The sequence below is a fragment of the Mus caroli genome, unplaced genomic scaffold (assembly GCF_978045245.1).
Source record: "Mus caroli unplaced genomic scaffold, Mus_caroli_1 scaffold_20, whole genome shotgun sequence".
NCBI lineage: Eukaryota > Metazoa > Chordata > Mammalia > Rodentia > Muridae > Mus > Mus caroli.
Genome location: NW_028227275.1, coordinates 53,449,530 through 53,468,317, shown reverse-complemented (window position 1 = coordinate 53,468,317; position 18,788 = coordinate 53,449,530). Strand labels below are relative to the sequence as shown.

Below are 18,788 nucleotides of genomic sequence, written 5' to 3'. Positions count from 1 at the left end.
CAGGGCACAGGGACAGTATCCTAATTAACAAAATCAGAAATGAAAAAGGAGACATAACAACAGATCCTAAGGAAATCCAAAGCATCATCAGATCCTACTACAAAAGGCCATACTCAAAAAACCGGGAAACCTGGATGTAATGGACAACTTCCTAGACAGATTTCAGGTCCCAAAGTTAAATCAGGATCAGATTAAGGATCTTAACAGTCCCATTTCCCCTTAACAAATAGAAGCAGTCATTAATGGTCTCCCAACCAAAAAAAAAAAAAAAAAAAAAAGCCCAGGACCAGATGGGCTTAGTGCAGAGTTCTATCAGACCTTCAAAGAAGACCTAATTCCAACTCTCCTCAAACTATTCCACAAAATAGAAGCAGAAGGTTCTCTACCCAATTAATCCTGTGAAGCCAAAATTACTCTGATACCTAAACCACCCAAAGATCCAAGAAAGAAAGAGAACTTCAGACCAATTTTCCTTATAAATATCAATGCAAAAATACTCAATAAAATCCTCACAAACCAAATCCAAGAACACATCAAAATGATCATCCATCATGATCAAGTAGGCTGAATCCCAGGGATACAGGGATCGTTTAATATACAGAAATCCATCCCCTCTATAAATAAACTCAAAGACATAAATCACATGATCATCTCATTAGAGGCTGAGAAAGCATTTGACAAAATTCAACACCCCTTCATGATAAAATTCTTGGAAAGATCAAGAATTCAAGGCCCATGGCTAAACATGATAAAAGCAATCTACAGAATACCAGTAGCTAACATCAAATTAAATGGAGAGAAACTCGAAGCAATCCTACTAAAATCAGAAACTAGACAAGGCTGCATACTTTCTCTCTACCTATTCAATATAGTACTTGAAGTCCTAGCCAGAGCAATTAGACAACAAAAGGAGATCAAAGGGATACAAATTGGAAAAGAAGAAGTCAAAATATCACTCTTTGCAGATGATATGATAGTATATATAAGTGACCCTAAAAATTCCACCAGAGAACTCCTAAACCTGATAAACAGCTTTGGTGAAGTACCTGGATATAAAATTAACTCAAACAAATCAATGGCCTTTCTCTACACAAAGAATAAACAGGCTGAGAAAGAAGTTAGGGAATCAACACCCTTCTCAATAGTCACAAGTAATATAAAATATCTTGGTGTGACCTTAACTAAGGAAGTGAAAGATCTGTATAATAAAAACTTCAAGTCTCTGAAGAAAGAAATTATAGAAGATCTCAGAAGATGGAAAGATCTCCCATGCTCATGGATTGGCAGGATCAACATTGTAAAAATGGCTATCTTGCCAAAAGCAATCTACAGATTCAATGCAATCCCCATCAAAATTCCAACTCAATTCTTCAACGAATTAGAAAGTGCAATCTGCAAATTCATCTGGAATAACAAAAAACCTAGGATAGCAAAAACGCTTCTCAAGGATAAAAGAACCTCTGGTGGAATCACCATGCCTGACCTAAAGCTTTATTACAGAGCAATTGTGATAAAAACTGTGTGGTACTGGTATAGTAACAGACAAGTAGACCAATGGAATAGAATTGAAGACCCAGAAATGAACCCACACACCTATGGTCACTTGATCATATACATATAGAGACAGCTATATCAGGGTCCTGTCAGCAAAATCTTGCTGTCATATGCAATAGTGTCTGGGTTTGGTGGTTGTTTATGGGATGGGTCCCCAGGTGGGACAGTCTCTGGATGGTCCATCCTTCAGTCTCAGCTCCAAACTTTGTAACTCCTTCCATGGGTGTTTTGCTCCCCATTCTAAGAAGGAATGAAGTATCCGCACTTTGGTCTTCCTTCTTCTTGGGTTTCATGTATTTTGCAAATTGTAATTTGGGTATTCTAAGTTTCTGGGCTAATATCCACTTATGCATATATGTGAGTTCTTTTGTGATTGGGTTACCTCACTCAGGATGGTATCCTCCAGATCCAACCATTTGCTTAAGAGTTTCATAAATTCATTGTTTTTAATAGCTGACTAGTACTCCATTGTGTAAATGTACCACATTTTCTTTCTTTTTTTTTTTTTTTCCGAGACAGGGTTTCTCTATATAGCCCTGGCTGTCCTGGAACTCACTTTGTTGACCAGGATGGCTTCGAACTCAGAAATCCGCCTGCCTCTGCCTCCCAAGTGCTGGGATTAAAGGCGTGCGCCACCACGCCCGGCTATGTACCACATTTTCTGTATCTATTCCTCTGTTGAGGGACATCTGGGTTCTTTCTAGCTTCTGGCTATTATGAATAAGGCTGCTATGAACATAGTGGAGCATGTGTCCTTATTACAAGTTGGAACATCTTCTGATATTAATGATCACACATGTATAAGTAATATCCAAATAGAAAGAATATTAAGAGTCAAATGCTGAATATACTACAACTTCTGGTTGCTGAACATAAAAAAACTAAGCTAGAATTAACCTGGAATCTTATTCTCTGCTGGTTAGTCTCACTGCACTGAAAGTTGCTATGCAGGCTGATGCTAGACAGTATTCTATATCATTTTATTCAACAATGGACTCCTGGGCCCTAGTAGTAGAGGCAATTCAGTATTTATCTATATGGAGATTGTGTGCCAGTTGAATGGCCTTCTAATGATTTTGGTCATGTCCATATATTAATCATATAGTAATGCTGTTTTCAGTTCATGTCCATATATTAATCATATATTAGTCATACATTAATCATAAATTAATCATATGTTAATGCTGTTTTCCATTTTGATCAGAGAGGCTTCTTTCCACCGTTTGAGAAAGTTACTCCAAAGGTGAAACTGACCATTCCTCAAAAAATTAAAATAAAGAATTATTAAATGAGTAAGTCCTAAACTAGATGTCTACAACACTATTTGCAAGGATCAGGGACCATACCGAAAGTGAGTTCTCTCACAATACAAGGTCTAAAATTGTGCATGGGGTGATATGTGATGCTGTATTCTAGGCATGACATAGTGGTTGCACTCTAAACAGCTGTGGTTATCTGCACTAGACCCACCCAAAATTCATTGAATAAAATCCATCATCCTGAGATAGGAGAGATGATTAATGATTGCTCTGGATAGGGAGAGGTTTGTAAAGTAATGTAGCCCCTTGTTTATTGTCCATGCCCCTATAAATGGATCCTCTAAGAAATCTTAATTTATCTTCTTAATTCACCAAAAAATAAAAGACACACACAGAGAAACTAGTTGGGGACTTCTTGGGAACAAGAAAAGCCTTTTCTTTTATTGGATATTTTCTTTATCTACATTTCAAATGTTGTCCACTTCCCAGTTTACCCCCTCCTGGAAACCCCCTATCCCATCCTCTCTCTCCCTGCTTCTATGAACGTGTTACTCCACCCACCCACCCACTCCCACCTCCCTGCCCTCAATTCCCCTATGCTGGTGCATCTAGTGAGCCTTCATAGGACCTCTTCTCCCACTGATGCATGACAAGACCATCCTCTGCTACATATGCAGCTGGACCCATGTGTACTCCTTTGTTGATGGCTTAGTCTATGGGAGATCTGAGGGGTCTGTTTGGTTGATATTGTTGTAGGACTGAAGGAGTCAAAGGGGTTTGTAAACCCATAGGAAAATAAGACTTATTTTTATCTCCCCATCTTCCTATGTTCCTCTTACACTCTCTAGGGTACTGTGAGGTTAATGAAAGGATAAAGTGGGAATCATCAAAATATATTATCTAGATATATTAAATGTAGCAAACTAGTATATATCACTAACATTGTACTAAAACACTTACTTTGTGAATGAGATCCTCTGCAGAAGAATTTTACAAACTGAATTCAAGAAACAAAGGGGTTAAAACATCAGTGCTTTCAATCTCATTAGAATGAAACTCTCACATGCAGTGTTCTTAATGACAGCGTAGTGCATCTTGGGCACTAACTCATAGAAATGTCAAGCCTGTATTTCCTTTATGTCATAACCATCACCCATTATGTTTACCTCCATGGTTAGGTCTCCGAAATTCTTCATTCCATTCATGTGTGCAACTTTTCTAAGTTCCTTTAAGCCCTTCTGGGGTTTGTTGGTCACAATCAGCCACCGAGCTGACTCTGACAGCCACCTGTCCATGAAGATATTGGAGGTAGAAACAATTCTTGCATTGTTATTTTCCATACAAAATTTAACCTTCAAAATTTTGTTCTTTAATTGACCTAAAACATTCTCATATATCCATCATTAAAATCTTTTGTCATCTAATACCTTCATTAAAAGTGAGGAATGATTTAGCCACATAATGGACTGCACTTCTGAAATTCATACCAAGATCCCTAGTGGGGATCTGTCTCCCTCTACCTGGATATACATTAGTACTATGAAGCATGGAACTAGACTATGAGGGATGCTTCCACAGACATATACCAACTTCCTTGTTAGGGTATAGGAAATATCATGTAATAATGTGTTCTTTTCTCTAAATGAAAAGCATTGGGCTGGATGTGGTAGCACACGCCCTTAATCCCAGCACTGGGGAGGCAGAGGCGGGAAGATTTCTGAGCTCGAGGCCAGTCTGGTCTACAGAGTGAGTTCCAGGACAGCCAGGGCTACACAGAGAAACCCTGTCTCGACAAACAAAAAACAAACAAACAGAAACAAAAAAAGCTTTAAAAAAAGAAAAAAATAGTGCTGGCGAGATGGCTCAGCGGTTAAGAGCACTGGCTGCTCTTCCATAGGTCCTGAGTTCAAATCCCAGCAACCACATGGTGGCTCGCAACTATCCGTAATGAGATCTGACACCCTTTCTTGTGTGTCTGAAGACAACTACAGTGTACTTACATATAATAAATAAATAAATCTTAAAAAAAAAAAGCTGGGTGGTGGTGGTGCACGCCTTTAATCCCAGCACTTGGGAGACAGAGGCAGGTGGATTTCTGAGTTTGAGGCCAGCCTGGTCTACAAAGTGACTTCCAGGACAACCAGGGCTACACAGAGAAACCCTGTCTTGAAAAAAAAAAGCATTGTATAAATTTTGTATACTAATTATATCATCCAAATTGCATTCATAACTTCTTCTAATCAGCTGCTGACTTGTCAAGCAAAGCAAACTGGTCCTGCTTTTCATTTACAGGGTGGAAGCATATATAAGGGATGGGAACTTGTCCCAGCACTGGTTCTCTCTAGATGGCAGTCCACTAGGGTGTAGTGAAGGTGGAGGGGAAAATTTGGTTTTGTGAGAGTAAAGGTTGCTTAGTATAAATAATATTTACTCTCCTTGATTCATTATTATGGGGCCAAGAAGCAAATGGCTTCAGACAATTAACATTTGCTGCTTAACAACAGGGGATTAAGTAAAGGATTTATTGATAGTGCTCCCTTCTCTGGCCAGGCAGCCAGGAGCCCGTCACTGATCAAGCTGGTTTACTCTTTGTTAACCAAAGAAGAAAGAGAGAGTTATTCACACAGAAAGCACATAAACTGGAAGAAGTTAAAAATGACGATATCACCCTTTATAGACAAAAGTTTTCTGTGTATAAAATAATTACCTCATAGATAAAATGCTACAACAAAAAAAAATAATTAGAATCCTTTACACAGACAAGTATGCACAGACACACATACATTCATACAAAAACCTTCTAGCAGGCCCAACCATCTGTCTCAATCAACTCCAGAAGCGTCCATGCATGCTTACATATATATATATATATATATATATATATATATATATATATATGTATGTATATGTATATATGTGTGTGTGTGTGTATACACATATACCTATATACATAAATATAAACAAACAGACAAACATTTTGATGGATGGATGGATAGATGGATGGATGGATGGAGCAGAGCCCCCCAAGCCACCCAATTTATTTATTTATTTATTTATTTATTTATTTATTTATTTATTGTTGAGGTCGACCAGCGGCCCATGTGTCTGGGTTCTAGACTGGGAGGCATCTTGGAATCTGGAAGAAAAGAGGGAACTAGGCGGTGAGAGAAAGGATGGAACCAAGACATTAGTCTGATCAAGATTCAATTTTACTATTTGGAGACACGGGGTTATGAAGAAGGGGGAGGGGCCCATTCCAGCCAAATCATCCTTGGAGTCCAGTTTCAGATGACCATGTGTTGGCTCCGGAACAGCTAGGCGGCAGGTAGTAGCAGTGGGAGTGGCAGAACAATAGGGTGGCAGGCTCCACCCCTGATGCTCTCCTAGTGCTAACAGTCAAACCTGATTAGCCAGATTTCAGGCTGAGGGTGGGAGGTTACAGTTTTTGAGACAGGGTTTCTCTGTGTAGCCCTGGCTGTCCTGGAACTCACTCTGTAGACCAGGCTGTCCTCGAACTCAGATATCCACCTGCCTCTGCCTCCCAAGTGCTAGGATTAAAGGTGTGTGCCACCACTGCACAGCCAAATTTATTTCTTTTCTCTAGACTTTTTATACATACTAGAAAAAAGTTCTTTAGAAAATTACCTCATAAAATTTTACAAAACATGGAAGATGCAAAAGGATGATAATATTAAGTTCAAAGCAGTGCTTCATTATAAAAGTTCATTATAAGTTCAAAGAACAGTTTCATATGACCTTGTCTTATCATAGAGCACACCCGTGGCTTCATCCTTGGATCTAACCTAGAATGAACATAAATTTGTCCTAAGATTATCTTGATTTTTGTGTAATTATGAAAGCTCATTGTACTTCTTACTATGCAGCCTTACTTACTAGTATGAGGAGTGGGCACATTATAGCCTTGATTCTATTTTTATTACATCTTTTTAGCAAAACAACTAAAACCACCCCTTAAAACTTTCTTTCTAAGATTATTTGAATCAAACAGGAACTCTATAAAATCATTAATTTATCAAAACAACATTAATTCATGAAAGTTAATCTTTATGTTGATCTGCAGGAAATCAGCTCAGTAGGGTTGACTAATGCCTAGGGATTGTTAAATTAATTTCATAATGATAGGAATGGAATGTCAGCTGCAAGAAGCAATCCTGAGATAAAGTCTCTTTGACTTGCCTCTCAGAGATTACCCATCTTAGTCCATGCAAAAAAGTGGACCACCTCTAGGAAGGACATCTGCTACCCTTAGTTTTTCCTAGATGGCTCCTGACACACAATAATAGTGACAGGCTGTATGGATGAAAAGAAATGTGTGGCAGGTGAGTTGTTTGTACTTGTCTGTATAAATTTGTCTTTATGTATTGTCTATGGTCACCTTGTAGAGTCATTTCTGATCAAATATTCCTATATTGATGGCCCTGTGGTAGTAATTGTTAAGTCTTTTTAAAAGGAGGTAAGGAAAGAGATCCTGTTGGGATTCATCTTGTGTGTTGTGTACTCAGAACCTGAATACTGTTCCCCAGACCAGACTATAACCTGATATTAGGGCACTATATTAACCAATGTACTGTAAAGAATTCTCCCCATTAATGTATGATTGGTCAATAAATGGCAGGGGTTTATGACTGGGCAGAAGGATAGGAAGGAAGGGCTTAGAATCAAGTGAGGGGTCTCAAGAAAGACCAGAAGGGAGGAAAGAAAAGACAGAAAGACGAGGAAGTTTTCATCAGACAGGATGAACTAAGAGCATTTAGCCAAGAGAAGTTCACCCTGAGGGCAGGCAGATAGAGTAGAAGCCAGAGAGACATTAGATTGGCAAGTGATTGACATTTGGGTGGGTTTTAACAGGTAGAAGGATTACAATAGCTCAGAACCTGATCAGCATAGTGCTTACAGCTTACTAATAAATTGTCAAAAAGGTACAGGAGGGAGGAGGAACCCTGCCATGCACAAATGCTGGCCGACCAATCCCCGTGCTGCTAAAACACACTAGCAACCAGACATTTGACTCCCTTCCTCTTCTTATAGACAGGTGAAATGCAGCTCACAGTTAATTGTGCTCACATAGGTGGTAGCATAGTGCTGCCATACTAGCATAGCTGGCCTACAAGGACTGTGCCAAATGCAACAGAGCCCAGATTGACATGCAACCTGGCTATAGACTGGCTCAGCTGGCCAATTTCCGACCTGCACTTTCAAAACAGCTGTGCTAAGGCTTAAAGCATGTAAGACACCACAGCCCACTTGAAACAGGTACCATCTTCCCAGAGGTGGGGGAGGTCACAAGTGCTGACTCAGCCCAACAAAGCAAGATGGCACAGTACTCCAGGACTCAGATGGCTACAAGCTGGTTTTTCCAGTTGAAGGAACTTTCCACCCCTCCCAGTGAGCAAAAAGATTAGGACAAGACCAACCACTGTAGTGTCCTGAACTGAACATCAGAGGGAGACAGAATACATATAAAAGGAATCCAAACACAACAAAACTTCAGAGAAGGTAAAAATTCTGTTTTTATGTTTAAAGGGAAAGAATTGGGTGCAAAATTTCATACATAAATATAAGTAGTCAGAAATTCATAGATTTGAGGGATTAGGGCATATGAAGATGAGACACACAATAACACAAGGTTCTTGGAGATTATATATTGAGTTTATGAATGGATCAAGGATGGAAACAAAGGAGAGTGAGATAGATGACCTGAATGAAAGTGAAACATTACTGATTATGATTACTGCATTGGTCATCCTCATTCTTATCCTCATAATCATTTTGGCTTCCTATGTCGTCTTGAAGAAGAGGGCCATAGAGAAACAAGAAAAGGGAAAGTATGAAGGATGTTCACAAGCCTTCAAGGAAAAGTTTCAGAAATTTACAAATCAGAAAGAGGAAAATACTAAGATATCTAAAAGATAACAAAAAGAAAAGGGTGAAATATGCAGACAAGCATTAGAAGAGATATTTCAGAAATTTTAAATCAGAAGGAGGAATATACTAAGATGTCTAAAAGACAAGAGGAGAACAATGAAATATAGAGGCAAGTATTAGAGAATAAATTAAAGAAATTCATAAATTAGACTGAGGAAAATACTAAGATATCAAAGATGAAACAAAGGGAAAGAGATGATACATGAGATCAAACATTAGAGGAGAGATGGAAGAAATTTATGAATCAAAATGAGGAAAATGCTAAAATATTAGAGATAGAAGGTAAAGGAGTATGAAAAAATGAAATCAAACATAGAAGAAAAATTTGGAAAATTAATTAATAAAATTGGAAATGACTCTAAGAGATAGAAGAAATAAGGCCAGAGACTAATGTACCACCCTATTATAAAGCTCAGAAAAGTCTGCCAAAGGTTTTTGGAAAAAAAACTGTAGCTTATCTGGATAGTGTAAATGCCATCAGACTAAAAACGAAAACAGACATGACAACAGAAACTAAGGAAAATTCAAAAAAATCATCAGAACCTACTATAAAATTATATATTCTAAAAAAGAAAAATAGATAATCTACATAAATGGATGATTTTCTAGACAAATACCACATACCAAAGTTAAATCATGACGAGATAAACTATTTAAACAGTCCCATAACCCCTAAGGAAATAGAATAGTTATCACAAATCTCTCAATCAAAAAAAAAAAAAAAAAACCCAGGGCCAGATTGTTTTAGTACAGAATTCTACCAGACCTTCAAAAAAGAAATAATACAAATACTCCTCAAATTATCACAAAAATAGAAACTGAGGAACACTACCTAAATCATTATATGAAGCAACAATTACTCTGATACCTAAACCACACAAAGGCTCAACAAAGAAAGAGAACTTCAGACCAATCTTGATTATGAATATTGATGCAAAAATAATTAATAAAATTCTTGCAAACCGAATCCAGGAACACATCAAAACCACAATCAAGTAGGCTTCATTGCAGGAATGCAGTGATGGTTCAAAATATGAAAATCCACGAACAAAATACACAAAAAGTATATAAACAAACTCAATAGAAAAAGGCACATTATATTCTCATCAGATGTTGGAAAAGTCTTTGACAAAATACAATAGCCCCACATAGTAAAAGTCTTGGAGAGATTAGGAATCCTGGCATATACATAAACATAATTGAAACAATATATAGCAAACCAAAAGCCTACATCAAATTAAGTGGAGAGAAACTAGAAGCAATTTCACTAAAATCTGGGACAAGACAAGGTTGCCCACTCTCTCCCTATCTATTCAATATACTACTCAAAAGTATAGCCAGAGCAATTAGATCAAAAGGAAATCAAGGGGAGACAAATTTGAAATGAAGAAGTCAAAGTATCACCAGTTGCAGGTGATAAGATAGTATGTATGAGCGACCTCCCAAATTCCACCAGAGAAGTCCTATAGCTGATAAACTACTTCAACACAATGTCAGGATACAAAATTAACTCAACAAATCAGTAACTTTCCTTTACAGAAATGATAAACAGACTAAGAAAGAAGTCAGGGAAATAATACCCTTCACAACAACCACAAATACTATAAAATATCTTGGTGTAACTCTTACCAAGCAAATGAAAGAGCTGTATGACAAGAACTTCAAATCCCTAATAAAGAAGAAAGAAAGAAAGAAAGGAAGGAAGGAAGGAAGGAAGGAAGGAAGGAAGGAAGGAAGGAAGGAAGGAAGGAAGGAAGGAAGGAAGGGAAAGAAAGAAAAGAAAAAGGAAAAAAAAAGAAAAGAAATCAAAGAAGACATTAGAATATGGAAAGATCATCTCCCATACTCAGGGAATGGTAGGATTAACATAGTGAAAACAGCCATCTTACCAAAAGCAATCTGCAGATTCAATGTAATCCCCATCAAAATTCCAACACAATTCTTCACAGACATGAAAAGAGCAATTCTCGACTTCATATGGAAAAACAAACAAACAAACAAACAAACAAACAAAAAGGATAACCAGAACAATTCTCAACAATAAAAGAACTGGGGAATCACCATCCCTGACCTCAAGCTGTACTAAAAAGCAATAGTGATTAAAAACCACATGATATTCCTAGAAAAACAGACAGGTTGATAAATAGAATAGAATTGAAGACCCAAAAGAAAATCCATACAGCTATGGACACTTGATGTTTGACAAAGAAACCAAAAACGTACAGTGGAAAGAAGAAATTATTTTCAATAATTGGTGCTGGTCTAACTGGTGGTCTATATGTAGAAGAATGAAAATAGATCCATATTTATCAACCTGCACAAAGCACAAGTCCAAGTGGATCAAGGACCTCAGCATAAAACCAGATACACTGAATCTAATAGAGGGGAGACAGATATAATAGAGGGAGGCAGAGGAAGACAGTGACCTGGATGTGAGGAGGGAGGGGGAGGGGAAAAGGGGGGAACATCATTAGCTTTGCCAAGCAAGGGGAGAGAAGTCCAGAGGGAGAAGATAATGAATAGAGATAAGCAGTCTCAGGGAGGTGTGGGTGATCCTATAGAAATTAGCAGAGACCCAGGAGGTGAAAGACTCAAAGGACTCAATGAGCATGACCTTAGTCAAAATACCCAACATTGGGGAAAGGGAACTGGAAGATACAACTCCAGTAAATAGACATGGCCTCAAGCAGAGAGATAGCATTACTAATCCACAATCAAAACTTCTGGCCCAGAACTGTTCCTCTCTAAAAGAACTGAAAGAACAAAAATGGAGAAGAGACTGAAGCAAAGGCAATCCAATGACTGGCCCAACTTGGGATCCACATCACAGGAGGGCACTGAGGCCTGACACTATTACTGATTCTATGATGTGCTTACAGATGAGAGCCTGGCATAGCTGTCCCTGAGAGGCCCTTCTAGCAGCTGACTGAGACAGAAACAGAAACTTACACCCACCATTGAACTGAAGTCAGGGACCCCTGTGGTTGAATTAGGGGATGGATTGAAGAAGCTGAAGGGGAAAGCGACCCCATAGGAAGGCCACCAGTCACAACTTGCTCAGATCTCAGGAAGCTTCCAGAGGCTCACCCACCTTTCATGAGCATACAAGGGCCAGTCTGAGGCCCCTGGCACAAATGTAGTAGAGATCTGCCTGGTCAGGCCTTAGTGAGAGAAGATGAGTTTAATCCTTGAGAGACTTTAGGCCTCAGGGACGGACGGGGGAGTTGGCTGCCAGGGGAGAACCCTCTAGGAGCCAAGGGGGAGGAGGAATGGGATCAGGAACTGTGGGAGGGAGTACTTGGGGGGGAGGGTAATGATTTGCATGTAAATTTTCTAAAAAAGATTTAGCTGAAATTTTGGTTAGAGACATTTTTATGTCTAAGCCAGTTTTAGGGCTGTTCCCATATGGAGAGATCAGCAATTCATGATACCTCTCCTGTTTGGTCTTCTAGAATTTCTCTTTCCTGTCTGTAGCAAAGATTTCAGGGAGTCTTTGCCTATCATATCATATCCATATTACTTTGGAAGGGGTCCAAAGCCTTTTCTCCTTTCCTGTTAACACAAATACAGAGGCTCCCTCCCAAAATAGCATGTCCTTGGTCCAGAAACCCGAAATCAATCGGTTCAATTTAGCAGCCTCCTTTTTCCTAGGGTCTTCTTTACTATGACCTCTTTCACAGAAGATTAGTAATGGCATTGATACCACCTTCGTTTTGATAATTAAAACAACTCAAAGCAACTAAAACGTGTTTTAACAATTATTATTATCTGTTTTGATATAGGGTTTCTCTTTTATCTCCATGCTTTTGTTTCCTACATTTGAGATCAGGGCCTGAATTTCTTTATTTTCCCATGTATACTTAAAAGAACTTAAAGCAGTTACCACTATTTCTCTCTTCTATCCTTAAAACAATGCCATTTTCCCTTATTCTTCCCTTCTAAGGAGATTGGTATCTGTGGACATATAGTTATGTCCCCTTTTCTTTATATAATTTATCTTAACATCCTTTCCTTTGTATTTAACTTCAATTAAATTCCCTTCTATTTTCTTTATGAGCATATTCTCGGGCAAATTTGTGAATGAATATCATGCTAAGCTATCCCTGAATTCCTCTGTTCCAAGAATCTGTGTTCCAAGGCTTGTGAAGCCTTAACTTCTTAAATTTCCATCAATTCCTCCATTCCTATCCTATTCAAGCCTGTCTTCTGCAGCTGCCTTGTCCCAGCAGGAGCTCACAGCAAGAGCTCAGAACTCACAGGTGTTAGAAAGAACCACATGCTTGGTTCCGCTGAGAAAACAGTTCTCCCTTCCTTCTAAACTTAGGGAGAAGGCATGTCTATCCCATTTGGGAATCTCCAATTAATTTTTAAAAGTGAGTTCTTGCCTAACATGTTGTTTGCCATCCATTGAAATAATTTATAATGAACCAGGTGGTGGGTGTGCTACCTACCTCAATGGTCTATGTTCCCAAATGAAAGACACTCACAGCCTTTTTATTTTAACACATCTTAAACAGCACAATAGCTGAACCACTATCCATTCTGTTAATCCTGAACTTTTACTTATCAATTCTATATCTATCTTGGGCACTCTGGAGCCACGTATGGTGCCCTCTGGGCCATAATTTCTTACCCCAGAGCCTAGGGTCCTCTCCTTGCTTTTCTACCTCATTGCTGCCTGTCTCTCCTTTATTCACACACTCTGCCCAGCATGGTATATCTCCTTCTTCCTTTTCTCCTCCTGGTCCCAAGCCCAGGAAGTCCTAAAATCCTGTCTATGCCTGTTCTCCCAAGCTATTGGCTATTGGCATTTTTATTTACCAATCAGAGAATCAACTTGGGGCAGGTTCCCAAAAGCTACATGCAGACACTTGTGCAGATACAGTTTTTTGGGGGGAACATAGTTAACAGTTGTAATACAACAGCTACATATGGCCATATCTATTCAAACATTCACACTGTCCATATCAATAAGTACAATCACCTTGTCTTTGGTGAATCAGTGTCGCTATCCCCTGGCATCTGCCACCTCAGGAGCCAAATTAAACACATTGCCTTTAATTCATCTAATTGACCAACAGCATCTCCAATTCTAATATCTGGCACAAGAAAAAGTATGACAGCAAAACTCTACAAATGAGCTGGTGCCCCCTTCACCAATTTGTGTCTTATAAAAATTAATTATTGTTCTATTCAGGAATTTTCCCCTGTGCCCATATCTTTGAGGCTTTCCCCTACTTTTTATGAAATTCCTAGGCGAATGGATGGACCTGGAGGGCATCATCCTGAGTGAGGTAACCCAATCACAAAAGAACTCACACGATATGTACTCACTGATAAGTGGATATTAGCCCAGAAATTTAGAATACACAAGATATAAGATACAATTTGCTAAACACATGAAACTCAAGAAGAACGAAGACCAAAGTGTGGACACTTTGCCCCTTCTTAGAATTGGGAACAAAACACCCATGGAAGGAGTTACAGAGACAAAGTTTGGAGCTGAGACGAAAGGATGGACCATCTAGAAACTGCCATATCCCATATCCCATATCCCATAATCAGCTTCCAAACGCTGACACCATTTCATACCCTAGCAAGATTTTGCTGAAAGGACCCAGATATGGCTGTCTCTTGTGAGACTATGCCGGGGCCTAGCAAACACAGAAGTGGATGCTCACAGTCAGCTATTGGATGGATCCCAGGGCCCCCAATGGAGGAGCTAGAGAAAGTACCCAAGGAGCTGGGGGGGGGGGCGGTATCTGCAACCCTATAGGTGGAACAACAATATGAACTAACCAGTACCTCCCGGAACTCGTGTCTCAAGCTGCATCTGAATCAGAATTATTTTCTTCATTTACATTTCAAATGCTATCTCGAAAATCCCCCCACATGCTCCCCCCACCCACCCACTCCCACTTCTTGGCCCTGGCATTCCCCTGTACTGAGGCATATAAAGTTTGCCTGACCAATGGGCCTCTCTTTCCACTGATGGCCTCCTCTCCCATAATTGCAAAGAGGAGCTCACACTGTCAGGTGTAAACCAAAGATAACTGCATTTCTTTTGTCCTTATACCTGTTCATTATTGTCACAGAATTCCATAACACAGAATAGGAAAGGAAGCTCATACCTTATGAATATAAGGAAGAAGAACATTGGCACAGACATTGTCAGCTGGAGGTGATGCCAGATTCTAAATAGAAAAGCCAGGCCTGACAATATCATGAATCCAATATTAGGAGCACAAGATGAAAGTGCTGTCATCATGGCTAGAAATTTAGGGCTTGTCCATTCTAACACTGAAAGAAAAAGATACATTGACTTGAAAGGGATTTGAGGGTCAAGCCCTAAGTTTGAGCAAGGTCCCATTTCAAAAGCTTTGACTTACTGAGCAAGTGACTGTTTACTGTTATGGGTTCCACAGACATCCCTGCCAGGAATCGAAGTGAGCAGTAGATGAAGAAGGAGGGGGCAAAAGCTCCACAGGTTTCAGTGATGGCAAATTGTAATAAAGCACATGTTAAAATTAACTTCCTCCCAAACCTGAGAAAAAGGAAAAGATTCGATTATGGGAACAATTCGGTTTGCTTGAAACTTCAAGGCAGATATAATTATAAATAATAAGGAATTGTAAATAACAGAGTGCATAAACTCAAAAGATTTTTTGTTTTTATAAATAAATATATATATATATAGTTAAACAATATTTTTCTCAGTTTATTATCAGCAATTTTATTAACTCATGCCATATGATAAAATATTATGTTGGTATTATAACATATCATAAAGATATAATGTACATAGCATTATTACTGATTTGTTTCATTGATATTACAAGATACCTGTTAAAAGCTCCTTAAGGGAAAAAAGACATATTTTGTTAGAGTACCAGCAGATACATAATAAATAAAACATGGTAACTGTTCAGTATGATACCATGAACATGAGATAGATACTCATACAGAGGATGAAACAGTATAATACCAGATTTCAAATAGGTATTTCCCAAAATATGTACTCAAGCAACCCAATTCCTCCAGGCAAATTCCATTACCAAATGTTCTGTGTCCTCCCAAAACACCGTCATTAGCTAAAATACAAATTGTTCAAAAACATGAGATTTTGGTGGACACAGGAGCATAGTACAAAACACAAATAGACTTGTAAAATTAGGTACTTAAGCCAGCACTTGCAAGTTTAGTACTGCAAAGACCATGGCTACAGTAATACCACAGGAATATTTGATCTGTTCCTTTGTAAAAGCTACTTTTGGTGACTTTGAATGTATTGACCTTGAAATTCCTATTCCATTTTGCAGTACAGGCTATAAGACAGTCATCATGCAGGGCAAGATACAACTAGAAAGTTTCAGAGAAATGAGCAACACTGAGAATGAAGAAACACCAAAGAGGAATGATTTGACATAGGAAAACAAAATTCTGAGTTTCCCAGAATATGAGAAATGCAATATTTTCTGTCAAATTGAACAAATCATTTATACTGAATTTATTGGAGCAGCTGTGCTAACAAATGGGAACTGGGAAACTGATGTGTTATTTGCAACTCTCAACAGCTTAGCCACATCATAACATGTATTATACACTCCATCTCATGAGTACTGTGGTGGTTTGAATATGCTTGGACTAGGGCAAGTGGCACTATTAGGAGGTGTGGACTTGTTGGAATATATGTTGCCTTGTTGGAGGAATGTATTTATAAATGCACTCTCTGTGGAGGTGAGCTTTGAGGTCTCAATGCTCAAGATCTTCCCCGTGTGGAAAAAAAAGCCTCCTCCCGGCTACCTGCAGCAGGCATTCTCTTTCTGCCTGCCTTTGGATAAAGATTTAGAACTATCAGTTCCTTCACCAACACCATGTCTACCTGTACACTGCCATGCTTCCTGCTAGGATGATAACGGACTAAATGTCTAACACAAGTCAGTCACAATTACATGCTGTCCTTAATAAGAATTTCCATGGTCATGGTGTCTCTTCACAGTAATAAAACCTTAAGACAGAAGTTGGTAACAGGAGTGTGGTATTGCTGTTACAGGCCTGACCATGTTTTTGTTTAGAGGAATGTGGATTTGGGGATTTGGGATTATGGAAATCAGTGGAATGCTTTAAATTGGGTTAAATGGGCCTAGTAGGAATATGGAAGACATTGGTATTGAGAGTAATTTGAACTGTGAAACCCTGGCTCAAGAGGTTTCAGAGGACAATAATGTTAGTCTGTTGCCCAGAGACTATTTTGTGATATTTTGGTGAAAAATGTGACTGCATTTTGCCCTGGTTCAAAGAGTCTGCCTGAGGCTAAAGTAAAGAGATTTAGATCCATTGCATTAGCAAAGGAAATCTCAAAAACCCAGGTATAATTTCTGTTGTCTGGTTACTAAATTTCAAACTAATGAAGAGCATTTAGATGAAAATGCACAAGCTGAGAAAGAAAAAATACAAAATGTATGGTTCAAATATTAAATGGGCACCAGGTAGTGAAATGGAGCTGAATTTTTTGCTCAAGAAAATAAAGAGATTAAAGGATGTGTGACCTCAGAGTAAAATCCCACCCAGCTAAGCATATTGTTTATGTGTTTGTGGTTGAACAAGGCACTTTTAGGAGGTATGGCCTTGCTGGAGTAGTTGTGGCCTTGTTGGAGGAAGTATGTCACTGTGGGCATAGGCTTTGGGGTCTCAATACTAAGATCTACCCAGTATGAAAGAGAGTCTCCTTCTGGCTGCCTGCAACAAACATTATTCTTCTGCCTACCTTTGGATCTAAATACAGAATTCTCAGCTCCTTCTCTAGCATCATGTCTGCCTGTATACTGGCATGCTTCCTGCCATGATGATAACTGATTGAACCTCTAAATATATAAGCCAGTCACAATTAAATGTGCTGTATAAGAGTTATCCTGGGAAGTGAAAGATATGTATGATAAGAACTTCAAGTCTCAGAAGAAAGAAATCAAAAAAGATCTCCCATACTCATGGATTGGCAGGATCAATATAGTAAAAATGGATATCTTGCTGAAAACAATCTACAGATACAATGCAATCCCCATCAAAATTCCAACACAATTCTTCAACGAATTAGAAAGGATAACTTGTCGGGGGAACACCAGGACCAAGAAGTGGGAGTGGGTGGATAGGGGAGTGGCGGGGGAAGGTTTGGGGGTTTTTTGGGATAGCATTTGAAATGTAAATGAAGAAAATACCTAATTAAAAAATAAATAAAAAAAAAAAGAAAGGGTAACTTGCAAATTCATCTGGAATAACAAAAAACCTAGGATAGCAAAAGCTATTCTCAATGATAAAAGAACTTTTGGTGGAATCATCATGCCTTACTACAGAGCAATTGTGATAAAAACTGCATGATGCTAGTACAGCGACAAACAGGTAGACCAATGGAATAGAATTGAACACCCAGAAATGAACCCACACACCTATGGTCACTTCATCTTTGACAAGGGAGCAAAAACCATCCAGTGGAAAAACATCCATTTTCAACCAATGGTGCTGGCAAAATGGGCAGTTGTCATGTTGAAGAATGCAAATTGATCCATTCTTATCTCCTTGTACTAAGGTCAAGTCTAAGTGGATCAAGGAACTCCACATAAAACCAGAGACACTGAAATTTATAGAGGAGAAAGTGGGGAAAAGCCTTGAAGATATGGGCACAGGGGAAAAATTCCTGAACAGAACAGAAATGGTTTGTGCTGTAAGATTGAGAATCGATAAATGGGAGGTCAAAAAATTGCAAAGCTTCTGTAAGGCAAAAGACACTGTCAATAAGACAAAAAGGCTACAAATAGATTGGGAAAGGATCTTTACCAATCCTAAATCATATAGGGGACTAATATCCAATATACATATAAAGAACTCAAGAAGTTGGATACCTTAAAATCAAATAACCCTATTAAAAATGGGGTACATAGGTAAACAAAGAATTCTCAACTGAGGAATATCGAATGGGTGAGAAGCACCTGAAAAAAATGTTCAACATCCTTAATCATCAGGGAAATGCAAATC

The 18,788-nt window shown here is 38.7% G+C and overlaps 1 protein-coding gene across 5 annotated transcripts in view; it reads right to left on the bottom strand.

Annotated features, from left to right (window-relative positions):
- Window positions 1-18,788, bottom strand: part of LOC110288726 (solute carrier family 22 member 27) — an 86,232-nt gene that overhangs the window by 30,483 nt on the left and 36,961 nt on the right. For 4 of the 5 annotated variants that reach the window (XM_085834243.1, XM_085834245.1, XM_085834244.1 and 1 more), the window contains 3 exons: window positions 15,149-15,303; window positions 14,891-15,059; window positions 3,980-4,100 (listed from right to left, as the gene is read on the bottom strand). In XM_085834243.1, the coding sequence (XP_085690369.1) occupies window positions 3,980-4,100; window positions 14,891-15,059; window positions 15,149-15,303 (445 nt within the window). Of the gene's footprint in view, window positions 1-3,773; window positions 3,811-3,979; window positions 4,101-14,890; window positions 15,060-15,148; window positions 15,304-18,788 lie in introns of all 5 variants that reach the window. The other variant, XM_085834246.1, reaches the window with a different exon arrangement.